Source organism: Tamandua tetradactyla, chromosome 16 (assembly GCF_023851605.1).
Source record: "Tamandua tetradactyla isolate mTamTet1 chromosome 16, mTamTet1.pri, whole genome shotgun sequence".
Taxonomy (NCBI): Eukaryota; Metazoa; Chordata; class Mammalia; order Pilosa; family Myrmecophagidae; genus Tamandua; species Tamandua tetradactyla.
In genome coordinates, this window is record NC_135342.1 from 78,822,143 (window position 1) to 78,834,973 (window position 12,831).

Here is a 12,831-nt window from a genome sequence, read left to right on the forward strand (position 1 = left end):
GCGACTCCGGGGCGTTGGCCCGAAGTGCGCGTGCGCGGCGGTTGCCGTGGCAACTAGGAAAGCGTTGATCTGGCGACGACTCTGGCGCGAGTGGCTGGTTGCAAAGGATAGCCTGACCTCCCTAGCGCCGCCGGGGGCCGTGGTGACCCCGCGGAACGGGGCTCCAATCCTTCCAAAGCGTTTGGTGCTACAGAAATAAACATGCATCCCGAGGTCTCGGAGCCAGCGGTGGACGGGGAGGCGGTACAGGGCTGCGCCCAGAAGCCGGACGTGGAGGAGTCTGCGGGGGATCACGACAGCGCGGGCCCAGGGGGCCGCAAGGAAGGTGCTGACCGCCGCCCCTGGGAGGGCAAGGGAGGCGATGGGCCAGCCCGGCTGGGTGCTCCGGCTTCCTCCCAACGCCACAAACAATCAGTGTTATCAATAACCACAGCAATAGCAGCTAACATTAATGAAACGATATGTGCCTACCCCACTGGAGCCTCAGCAGCTGGCGCTCCTCTTCCTGTTTCATACAGATGGGGAAACCGAGACTTAACGGCGCTTATAAAACTTGCTCCAAACAGATTACCCTCCGCTAGTCAGTAAGAACAGAGATAGTCTGTTGCATAGTCTGACGCTGGAACCCAAGCTCTTACTCAACACACCAGTGTCTCCCTCCCCTTCTTCTCCCTCCCCCTCCACCCCTCTTTTTTATGTTTTGAAGTTACCCTTACTTGGTTTCACATTTAAGATCAAAGGCGCTCTCCCCGTCAGGCATGCAAGCTATGTCAGGGCAGCACATCCTGATTGAATCCCGGTGCCCAGTCCAGAGAGGGACACGTGGCAGAGACACAGAGTGAAGTGTGGTTCTGAGTTCGGTGACCCCTCACCAAAGTTCCCCGCAGTGCGCTTGGAAGATACATGTCATCCTCTGCTCCCACTTGGTTTGGAGCCCAACAGGGAAACCTTTTAATGATCAGATAAAAAATAGAATTGATTTGTTTCATTTTTGAGCCCAGTCAACAAATATGCCTTGAGCATCTTCTGTCCAGGCAAATCCTGCGTGAGGAGCCATAAGGAAGCCTTATTACTCAGTGGAAAGGCACAGGCTTTGGAGCCACTGGGCTCAGATTCTGGCTCTGCAGCTCACAAGCTTTGTGGCTGTTTAACCCCAGAGAAGTTAAGTCTTTCGACCTTGGTCTCCTCCTGGCTTCCACCTGACTTGCAGAATGATGGAAGACCTGGCATTCCTGTCTCCGGCACAAAGCAGGCCATTAATTAATGGCTGTTCTTGTTATTAGTATTATCAGTCAATTGTTAAATATATATCGAGCACCTGTTCTTTGTTTATTGCATAAGAATTTATCTCGTGCCTCTTGTAGCTGGGCATTGTATGCAGTGGGAAATAGAAAAGTGTAAGACACAGTCCCCACACGAGAAGTGTTTAATCTTGTTCAATAGATGACACTAATATGCAGAGAGTAGCAGCCACAAGCCCTTAAAATTAGGTGCATTTGTGCTCTCTTTTTTACTGAAGATATTTCCTTTTTTATTGTTCCAGTCTGTGTGGTGTCTATTTTGAGAGATTTTTTTAAAAGAGGAAAAGAATAGAACAATGTAACAAATACCCATTGTAACAAATGCCCTCTAGTATTGAAAATGAATATTTTATCCTATTTTCTTAAAGATTTTTTTAAAAAAAGAAATAAACCATTGCAGATAAAATTGACAGTCTCTTTGTCCTCCTCTCTAGTCCCATTCCCTTCTGTCTTTCCCTCAGGAGCTACCAACTACCATATGAATTCAGTGTGGTTTCTTTCACTTCTCTATACATGTGTTATGTGTCCTTAAATAATACATAGCGTTGTTATGTGTGTTAATTGATCTCAGTGGTATCCTGGGCTGACTAAAAAACTTGCCTGAATTACTTAATAGATGTTTCTGAGAACCACGCATGTTGATTGAGGTAGCTCTAGTGCTCTCTTTTTAAAGACAGAATATCAGTGCATTGACTTAATGCAGCATGTTTTATTTGACCATTCCCTATGAATGAACATTTGAATTGTTAACAGCTTGTGTCTGAAGTGAATATCTTTACACACATCTCCTTGTGCACCTGTACAAGACTCTAAACAGAGGAACTACCTACAGCGAAATGTACACAGTCTGGGTCAATGCTTTCGAGATTGTCCTACACATAAACAGTACTGGTGTCCTATACCGAAAAGTGGAAAGAGTTATGAACCAAGTTGAAATGGGGGAACTTTTAAAAATATCTCTTGACCTCTTTTGCGCCACTCTCTTTTATGTTACAGAAATTAACCTTCCTAAGGAAATGTGTCCAGGTCGTTCTAATGCCTCCTGCCAAAGTGAGCAGAAACCAAGTGGGGATAGCAATTCAGACCATGGCTTGGTGCCCCACGGAGGTGACAGGGGGGACCGTAGCCCCAGGTATGTGGGCATGACCCATCGTGGCAACGTGTACCAGCCTGGTAAATGGTGTCATCACCCTTTTCTACAGATACAGAAATGGAGGCTCATAGAGATTAAACGCCCACGTGGTATCTGAAAATTAAGTGGTGGAGTCAGAATGGCACTGCTTCTCTTCCCTGGCTAACCTCGATCTATTGAGCTTTAATGCCAGGCTTGGAGAGAGAAACTTGATGACACTATTGGAAATATTTTTATGAGAACATACTTTGCAGTTTTTTAAAATGCTGAAAGTAAGGATATTGGATGGAGGCCCTAAGAGCTATTTAAAAAGTGGAAGCCATAAAATAGCCCTCAGGCATTATAGCAGGTCATAGGATTATTCCGGAATAGGGGGTTTTTGGAATGTATTTTACAGCCAGCAAATTGAAATGGATTTCTAGTTGATGTTTCCTATTTTAACAGAATGACTAAAAGTTTCCTGCAAAAACTCTGCAAACAGCATAAGCTTTATATTACCCCAGCATTGAATGATGCACTTTATCTACACTTTAAAGGTAAGGATCCTTGTTAGGCGGAAAGACTCTAGAGGTATAAAAAATTATTCTCAAGGATTATCTGGTACTCTCAAATTATATTTAAGTAACAAGTTGAGATTTTAGTGGAGACCCATGGAAAAGCAATATTTCTCTAATGAAAGTGTTGTGCCCAACCAGAGTTTATGAGATTGAAAAATTGGGAAAAGGAGGGCAGGAACCCCTGGGTCGGTCCCCTCAGAGTGGTCAGGTTGAAGGAGGACTGAAAGCAGATCTAGCAATTAGGACGTCAGGTAGTTTCCCAAGAAGGGACTGGGCTGCAGTGAAGAGTGAACTGGAAGCGGAGTTAAGGGCCAGTGGGGGCCTTTCCCTGTGCTGGACAGTGAAGCAGATGAAGATGAGGTGGAAACTGGAGAGGGCGAGTCCCAGAGAAAACCGAGACTGTGGGACACTCTCGAAGACAAGCCATCCCGGTCTCTTCAACAAGTAAGTGGAAGGCAGAAAGACAGATGGAGACTGTGTTAGAGAGACTTAAGAGACATCAGTCATTTGCAGTATGTGGCCCTTATTTGGGAAAGACCATAGGTAAATGTGAACAATGGCTGGCTATTTGATGATCTTAAGGAATTACTGTCAAATTGTTTAGGTGCCCATGCCACAATGATATGGAAATATTTAAGAAAAAAGTTTTTAAAAGGCCTTATCTTTCAAAGGCACTTCAGTATGAAGACATAGAAGCAACATGGAAAAAATGTATGCTATAATAATGTTTTATGAAAAAAATGGCAAAATTTTTTAAAAGTCTGTCTATATTATCCCTATATTTAAAATGTATCCTGTGATCACAACTGTATAAACTTTATGTATGTTTGTGACAAGGGTGGAAGGGAACAGAGAAAATGGTTGTTAGGGTGGCAGGATCATAGATAAATTTTCTTTTTGTCACCCTTGATATTGTAATTTTTTAATCAAGAACTTTCAGTCAATAAAATAAACAACTGTAAAAAGTTTTGATAATAGTTATGAACCATAAAATTGCACTTTGATAGTGAATTATTAAAGGAATCAAAAATGTTTGCTTCCCTAGCCCTAAATTTGGCTCAGAAAACTCATCGGTTGTACTACCTTTAGGCTTGGCTGAATCCAAGGGAGCAGACTCCTTCTCTCAACCCTGCTTTCTTCTGTGTTGGTTTCACACAGGTTCACCCCTCACCCCCACCCTCTCCCAGCCACCAAGGCAGGATGGCTGCAGCAGCCCTCACTCCCCCTTACCATGCTGGTAATTTCAACAGAAAGAGGCCCTCTCACCAATGGAGCCAGAAAAACCTCCCATGGTTCTTTCCCGCACTTGGTTAAGTGTTAACAGCCCCAAATGAGTAATGATTGCCCAATCAGAGAGCAATAGACTAGAATTAGGAGAGAGAAGTTCCCCAAAGAAAACTTGCCTTGGCATTACTAGAGTAAAGAGGATGCTAGATAGATAGGACAAAAAAAGTAAAGGAAAGGCAACCCTACACCCCATGTGTGTGCAGGAGCTTAATCCATGCCCCCTTCCTTCTCTCTAGGTTTTGATCGCATTGAGAACTTGGAAGAGTACACAGGTCTGCGCTGTCTTTGGCTGGAGACCAATGGGATTCAGAAAATCGAGAACCTGGATGCTCAGTCCGAATTGCGTTGCCTCTTCTTACAAGTGAACTTGATTCATAAAATCGAGAACCTAGAGCCTCTACAGAAACTAGATGCTCTGAATCTCAGCAACAATTACATCAAGACCATTGAAAATCTCTGTAAGAATGCCCAGCAAGAGATCTTTTAATGTGCCATTGTGCCAATCACTTTCCCCTGGGGGAGATTTAAAAAATGTATCTTACAGGTGGGAAACATTTTTATGCTTGTGTTACTTACTTATGCTGACTTCACCTTCCAGCCTGCCTGCCCGTCCTGAACACCTTACAGATAGCACATAATCGCTTAGAGACAGTGGAAGACATTCAGCATCTAAAGGAATGTTTGAAACTTTGCGTCCTTGACCTTTCCTACAATAGGCTGAGTGATCCAGAGATTCTGAGCATTCTTGAGAGCATGCCTGATTTGGTAAGGAAAAAAAAAATCAATCTGCTTCATTTTATGTTCTTTAAATATCAAATAGCTTCTCTTTTCCCCCCTGCCTGCCTCCTTCCCTTCCTCCCATCTTTCCTCCCTCTTGCCCTCCTCCTGTCCTTCCCTCCTTCCTTCCTTCTTTCTTTTCTAAATTCACACCTTTTTCCTCTTTTTTTTAAAAAAGATAGATTATCTTAAAGCAAATGCCTCATACCATATCATTTCACCTGCAAAAATTTCAGTGTTTATTTCTAACACATAAGGAGTTTTTAGCATTGCTGCAATATCATTGTTTTATTTAAAATTATAATATTTGCATTTGATACCCAGCCCTTGTTCCATTTTCCCCATTTGTCTCAAAATGCATTTTATGGTTGAATTGTTCAAATCCAAACCAGATCCACAGATTATATTTTAATTTTTGCCTCTTAAACATCCTTTGAGAGTTCTCCTGCCCTATTTTCCCCTCTTTCCCTCCATCTATTTGTTGAAGAAATTGGATCCATTGTCTAGCTGAGCATCCTGCAGCTTGGAGTTGGTTTACTGCATCCTCCTGGTGTCGTTTACATGTTCTTCTGTCCCCAATAACTTCTGTAAAATGATTATAGAGCCAGAGGTTGACTAGATCCCGTTTCAGTATTTTAGGCAAGAATACTTAGTGGTGTGCCCTGACCTTCCCATTACCTCACATGGGGCCGGGGGCACAGAATGTCTAGTTGCCTCCCTTTATGTAAGGTTAAGATTGATTAGTAGGTTCAGGTATTGTCAGCTTGATCTAGCCTTTATTAAATTCCTCATCAATCTTTATCCCAGTTGTTTTTGCACTGATGGATGTTCCTGGGTGTTCTATTTCATTAGAACTAGCACAATGATAATTTTCAGGTTCTTATTCCTTCTGCATTTATTAGCTGGAATTCTTCTACAAAAAAGAGCTTCCCCTCATCAAGTAGCAATTACCCTAATATATAGTTCAAACAGAAAAGGCCAGGATGGGTGTTTGGCTATTTCCTTTTTATTTGTCAGTTTTCAGAGAAATAAGTTAAAACCCCAGCAAACTCGAAGGGTGACAATGAAGGTATTTTCTTTTTTGGGATCCTTATAAATTCATGGGTTGATAATACAGTATTTCATATGATCCAATCATTGCTGTCATTATGACTTGGACATGCAAATGTCCTATCTCCTGGCAATTGGGAATTCCTTCAGGTTGGCTACTGGGTCCTTTTGATTACTAGCCTTTTGATAGCTTCCTTGCTTTCTAGAATGTTTATTAGTGAGAAAAAAAAAACAACATTATAACCAGCATGCCAAAACTTTGAGTTCTGTTTACTGCTTAGGACAAAGATAAGTTAGGTTAAGAGGCATAAATTAGGCCTGAGAGTCACTCCCAGAGAACCTCTTTTGTTGCTCAGATGTGGCCTCTCTCTCAGCCAACACAACAAGCAAACTCACTCCCCTCCCCTCTCTATGTGGGACATAACTCCCAGGGACATAAACCTCTCTGAGAACGTGGGACAGAAATCCTTGAATGAGCTGGAACTCAGCATCAAGGGATTGAGAAAACCTTCTAGACCAAAAGGGGGAAGAGAGAAATGAGACAAAATAAAGTGTCAATGGCTGAGAGATTGCAAAAAGAGTCGAGAGGTTATCCTAGAGGTTATTCTTACACATTATATAGATATCCCCTTTTTAGTTATGGTATATTGGAGAGGCTGGAGGGAAGTGCCTGAAAATGTAGAGCTGTGTTCCAGTAGCCATGTTTCTTGAAGATGATTGTATGATACAGCTTTCACAATGTGACTGTGTGATTGTGAAAACCTTGTGTCTGATGCTCCTTTTATCTCTGGTATGGACAGATAAGTGACACATATGGATTAAAAATAAATAAATAATAGGGGGAACAAGTGTCAAAATTAATTTAGTAGATTGAAATGCTAGTGATCAATGAAAGGGGTAAGGGGTATAGAAAAAAAATAGGGGAAAGAAAGGCTAAAATATATTGGGTAGATGGAAATACTAGGAGTCAGTGAGAGGGAGGGGTAAGGGGTATGGTATGTATGAGTTCTTTTCTTTTTTCTTTTTAATTCTTTGAATGAATTGATGCAAATGTTCTAAGAAATGATCATGGTGATGAATATACAACTATGTGATGAGATCGTGAGTCATTGATTATATACCAAGAATGGAATGATCATATAGTAAGAATGTTCGTGTTTGTATGTTGTTATGTTTAAAAAAATGTTTTTAAAAGATAAGTTAGGTAAAGAGGCAGTTAATTTAGACAAAAAGAATAAGCCAATCAGAGTTCAGGGAAAATCAGTGGCTTACCCAGGGGTGGGGAGCTATGCGAACTGCCAGCCCAGCAAGGAGGAATTGTTTAGCATTGCCAGCACAAGGCAATAATAGGAAGTGGTCTGCCGTGTAGCGTTTTCACATTCTCTATGGACAATGTGCCCCCTTAATGGCCCACCCAAGGCATGCTGCCCCAGCACCTGGCCCCCCTGCCTTTGGTAGGAGGTCACTTGAAAATATAACAAAAACAGCGAAGAGGGTACATGAATGAAGTTTCGGAAATGCTACACTCACAAGTTTACCATTTATTTTCTCCCGATGACAAAAAGCACCTTAGAGATGAGAAATGTTTAGTCTGTTTAGGCAAATGGAATTAGAAACCATTCATTCACTTGTCGGCTTGGCCACCCACCTTCTTTGAGCTTCTTCAGGCAGTAGAGGAGGAGCTGAGGATGGGGAAGGATGTCGGGCTGCCTTTAACCCACCCTGCCGAGTCCCTTTCCTTCTCCTGGTGCTAAGTGGACTTCACAGAGCTCTGTAAGCCCCACGGGAAGAGCCTTCGTCCTAATGCCACTCAAAGGGGACAAGCGGGCACTTTCCATTCTTGCCCCTTGTTCACTGTTTCTCGTCTGTCCAGCTGCCATGAATATTTACTTAAAATGCATCCTAGCCACCTAAGACTCAGAGTGGGGGTTCTGCAGCTCTGAAAGTCAGCATTGCCACATACAACTGTTAAATTAACTGAGAAAGAGATCAGGCTTCAATTAGAGGTAAGAAGGAAGCCCATCTGGCCGTGACTAAGGTAAATCAGAATACAGGGGTAAGGAGGACATTTTAGAACTTCACCTACCCAATGAGACCAAAGGTAGAGAGGTTTATTTTGTCTGAAACCTACATTTTTCTGTAGCACATAATCTAACTCAACCTGTCTGGATAGATCATTTAAACAACCCAAACATATGGAACCCAGAATGGGAATGAGGGCTTGTAATTCTATATAGCTTAGTGTAATGCCCAGATACATGTTGAGCAGATAATTAAAAAGTATTGGCGAAGTCACTTGAAGGAAGGGAGAAAAAATAAGAAACTATTAAGCTTTACCCCCGGATACCATTTCAAACATTAGGGACTCCCAAGTCAATAGGCCAAGCCCGTCATCTTGAGGCTTGCTCTTGTGAAGTTTATTTATGTAGAAGAGAAGCTAAGTCTACCTATGATTATGCTTAAGAGTTACTTCCAGAGGACCTCTTTTGTTGCTCACATGTGGCTTTTCTCTCTCTAAGCCCAACTCTGCAAGTGAAATCATTACCCTCCCCCTACATGGGACATGGCATCCAGGGGTGAAAGTCTCCCTGGCAGTGTGGGACATGAGTCCAGGGATGAGCCTGGCCCTGTGCCAGTTGGATCAACAATTCCTTCCTGACCAAAAAGCGGGGGGAAATGTAATATAAAGGTATCAGTGGCTGAGAGAGTTCAAATAGAGTCGAGAGACTATTCTGGAGACTACTCTTATGCAAGCTTCAGCCAGAAACTGCTATTTACCATGGTTTGCCAACCCCCAACCAAAACCGTTCCTGCCAGTCCTAAAGAACATCTCGGGCTCTATCTGAGATTCTACAAAAGTTCAATGCACTAGGATTACTTTCCAGAAACCTACAACCTCCAGATGGTCAGAAAAGGTCAGAAAAGAGCTGAAACCCATTGGGGCCAGCCTCTCCAGAACATCAACTAGTTCCATTCCCCTTCTCATATTATCGATAGCCCTTTCCAACATGAAAAAGCTAGAATGGGCACAACACATATATTCTAAAGATTGGGAGAAAGATCAAAGGAGGAGGAGTTATACTAGAGGAGAGAGATTAACAAATGAGTATGACTGCTGAATCATTATATTGATATTATTTTAATTTCCAGAGTCTTGGAGCAGCTAGAAGGAGAAACCTAAGATTATGGAACAGTAACTGACACCAAACTCTGATATCTGCTCTATAGCTGATTTACAATGTACTGTGAAATTTATTACTTTTTTTGTACATATGCTATGTTTCATAATTAAATATATATAGAGATGTCCTGGTTGCAAAGACAAGGACACAGAGACTACACTCAGTAAATGAGTGAGCAAAGCCCATGTACTCGCTGCGGCTGGATGAGGCCTGGGAGAAGGTCTTTCAGTATTACCCCCGAAGGACAGGAGGCCCTAGGGTGTGAAGTCCAAGCAGCAGCAAGGGCTGCTCACTGATCTGGACAGTTCAAAAGGCACAAACACCATGAAAACCTCCCCCTGGTTTCCCCAGTAAAGTCACCAGAGCACGGAGTTGGCATTTCCTCTCACTCAAGGAAAGATATTAATCGTTTCTAGAGCACAGGACATATAAAATATTTTAATCACATCTTTTCAGTAATTCGTTTGGTTCTGCTTTTTTGCTTACAGCGTGTACTGAATTTGATTGGAAACCCAGTTATTCGGCAAATACCTAATTATCGAAGGACAGTTACTGTTCGACTAAAATTCTTAACATACCTGGACGATAGGCCAGTTTTTCCAAAGGACAGGTAAGAAGGGAAAAAAAGTGCTTTGATCATGTTTTAAATTACAATTTTTGCATAGCCCTAATAACATCATTTTGGACATTTTCTTCTCCATTATTAGATCCAGTCCAATATCATGTATTGTATTTAGTTTTTAGGGTCTCTTTAGCCTTTCTTTTATTTTTAGTTGTGGAAATATATACAAACTTGAACTTTCCCATCTCAGCTGCTTCCAAGCATAAAGTTCAATGGGATTAATCTCATTAACAGTATTGTGTTTTGGCCATCACCATCCATTACCAGAATTTTACCCAAACCTCATGCACAAACTTTCTGCCCATCATTCATTAACCCCCTGTTCTAGTTTGCTAGCTGCCAGAATGCAACAATACCAGGAATGGAATGGTTTTTAAAATGGGGAACTTATTAATTTGCAAGTTTACAGTCTAAGGCTAAGGCCAAGAAAATGTCCCAATTAAAGAAAGTCTACAAAAATGTCCAAATTAAGGCAACAAGAAGAGGCCTTCAGTCAGGAAAGCCAGTGAAGTTCAGGGTTTCTCTCTCAACTAAAAAGGCACATGGTGAACATGGTGACATCTGCTAGCTTTCTCTCCAGGCTTCTTGTTTCATGAAGCTCCCCCAGGGGCATTTTCTTTCTATATCTCCAAAGGTCTCTGGTTGCGTGGGCTCTTGCAGTTCTCGTGGCAATCTTGTTATTCTAAAAAAAAGGATTCTCTCCAAAATGCTTCCTCTTTTAAAGGATTCCAGTAAACTAATCAAGACCACTTGGAATGGGGTTCATACGCCCCATACCCACAATTGGGCGAGTCACATCTCCACGGAGATAATCCAATCAAGTTCCCAACATACAGTAATGAATAAGATTTAAAAGATCCATAAGATGGATCAGGATTAAAACATGGCTTTTCTAGGATACATAATCCTTTCAAACTGGCACGACCCCCATTCCTCCTCTCCCCACCTCTTGCCCTTGGTAAACTGTACTGTATTCACTTGAACATGAGATTTAATCACTCTGGGATAAATAGTGCAAGTGCTAGATCTTATGGGATATATATTAAAAACTGCCCAACTGATTTTCACAATGGCTCTCTCTCTCTTTTATATTTTCACGTTGTTGCTTGCGTTATGAAAGTGATCCAGTTTTCTCTGCAGACTCCATAGCATTTGATTTTGTCACTATTTTTTATTTTAGCTGCTCTGATAGATATGTAGGATATTAAAGTGTGATTTTAATTTGTATTTCACTGATGACTAACATATGTTCATTTGCCATCTCTGTAACTGCTACAGTGAAATATTTGTTCATGTCTTTTTTCCATTTTCTGATTGGTTTGTTTGGATTTTTCTTGCTGTTGAGTTTTGAGGGGTATTTATGCATTCTAAATACAAGTGCTTGTCAGGTATGTGGTTTGCAAATATGTTCTCCCAGTCTGTAATGTGCATTTTCATCCCTTTAACAGGGTCTTTTGTGGATCCACTTGTTACCAATCTTTTAGCTATGGATGACACTTTTCGGGTCAAGTCTAAAAACTGCCTAACACCAGATCACAAAGATTTATGCCTTGTATTTTTTCTATTTTTTAACTTTTTGGTTTACATTTAATTTTTTCACTGTGTTGTGCACTTCATTTTTATTTTATTTTATTAAGGAAGGAAAGAGGGAAGAACAAGAAATAGATCAAGTGAGAAAGAAAAAGAAGGAAAGGTGAAGGGAGAGAGGAGGGAGAAAAAAATGGGGGAGGTGGGAGGGTAATGCAGCAGGAGGGCACCCCATTCCCCATCTGTCCCCAAAATCTTCATCCAGATCATACTAGAGCAAAATGTCAGAGGAAGCTGCACTGCCTTTCCATCTGGGAGCTGATTACTTCTTGGCCTATTATTCAGAGCAACTCATTCTTTATGCCCATGGGATAGCAAACCTTTATCTTATATATGGTTTCCAAATATTTTCTCCCATTGAGTCGGTTGCCTCTTCACCTTTTTGACAAAATCCTTTGAGGCATAGAAGCTTTTGATTTGGAGGAGCTCCCATTTATTTATTTTTTATTTCATTGCTTGTGCTTTGGGTGTAAAAGTTCAGGAAACTACCTCCTATTACTAGGTCTTGAAGATGTTTCCCTGTGTTTTCTTCCAGGAGTTTTATACTACTGGCTCTTTAAATTATTTAGGTCTTTGATCCATTTTGAGTTAATTTTTCTGTAGGGTGTAAGATATGAGTCCTCTTTCATTCTTTTGGCCATTGATACCCAGTTTTCCAAGCCCATTTATTGAACCCTGTTCTGTACCAATTCAGTAGATTTGGGAGGCCTGTCAAAGATTGGTTGACCATAAATTTGATGGTCAATCTCTGCACTCTCGATTCACTTCCATTGATCAGTACCTCCATCCTTGTCCCAATGCCATGCTGTTTTGATGACTGTGGCTTCGTAGTAAGCTTTAAAGTCGAGAAATGTTAATGCTCCCACTTTGCTCTTCTTTTTAAGAACGTCTTTAGCTATTTGAGGTTTCTTTTCCTTCCAAATGAATTTGATAACTGGCTTTTCCAAGTCTTCAATATTCAGATATTGCTTATCTTGGATGCTGTAGGGTATATTCCATTTCCTTGGAAAACACCTGGTTTTTTCAGGTCCATAGTTTCTTCAGGTCCATAGTTTTTGTCCTCTGGAGAAGTCTTCGGGGAAAGGGGGTCTTCTCCCAGCAATGCCCAATGCAGGCGGCCTTTTTATCTTACTTATCATCAGCCTCAGTGTATGAGGGTTCCAATCCCCCCATATCCTCACCAACCCTTGTTATCATCTCTCTTTTTGATTACAGCCATCCTAGTAGGAGGGAAGTGTGTGGTATCTTATTGTAGCTTTGATTTGCATTTCTCTAACGGCTCATGATGTTGAACATCTTTTCATGCGCTTATCGGCCATTTGTATATCTTCTTTGG

The 12,831-nt window shown here is 41.5% G+C and overlaps 1 protein-coding gene across 2 annotated transcripts in view; it reads left to right on the forward strand.

Moving 5' to 3' along the window:
- Nucleotides 1–31: 31 nt before the first annotated feature.
- DNAAF1 (dynein axonemal assembly factor 1) overlaps nucleotides 32–12,831 on the forward strand; it is a 31,238-nt gene continuing 18,438 nt past the window's right edge. The window contains exons 1-6 of one of the 2 annotated variants that reach the window (XM_077133172.1): nucleotides 32–325; nucleotides 2,298–2,433; nucleotides 2,878–2,969; nucleotides 4,514–4,735; nucleotides 4,876–5,042; nucleotides 9,775–9,896. In XM_077133172.1, the coding sequence (XP_076989287.1) occupies nucleotides 202–325; nucleotides 2,298–2,433; nucleotides 2,878–2,969; nucleotides 4,514–4,735; nucleotides 4,876–5,042; nucleotides 9,775–9,896 (863 nt within the window). In that variant the 5' untranslated portion in view covers nucleotides 32–201. The remainder of the gene's footprint in view (nucleotides 326–2,297; nucleotides 2,434–2,877; nucleotides 2,970–4,513; nucleotides 4,736–4,875; nucleotides 5,043–9,774; nucleotides 9,897–12,831) is intronic. The other variant, XM_077133171.1, reaches the window with a different exon arrangement.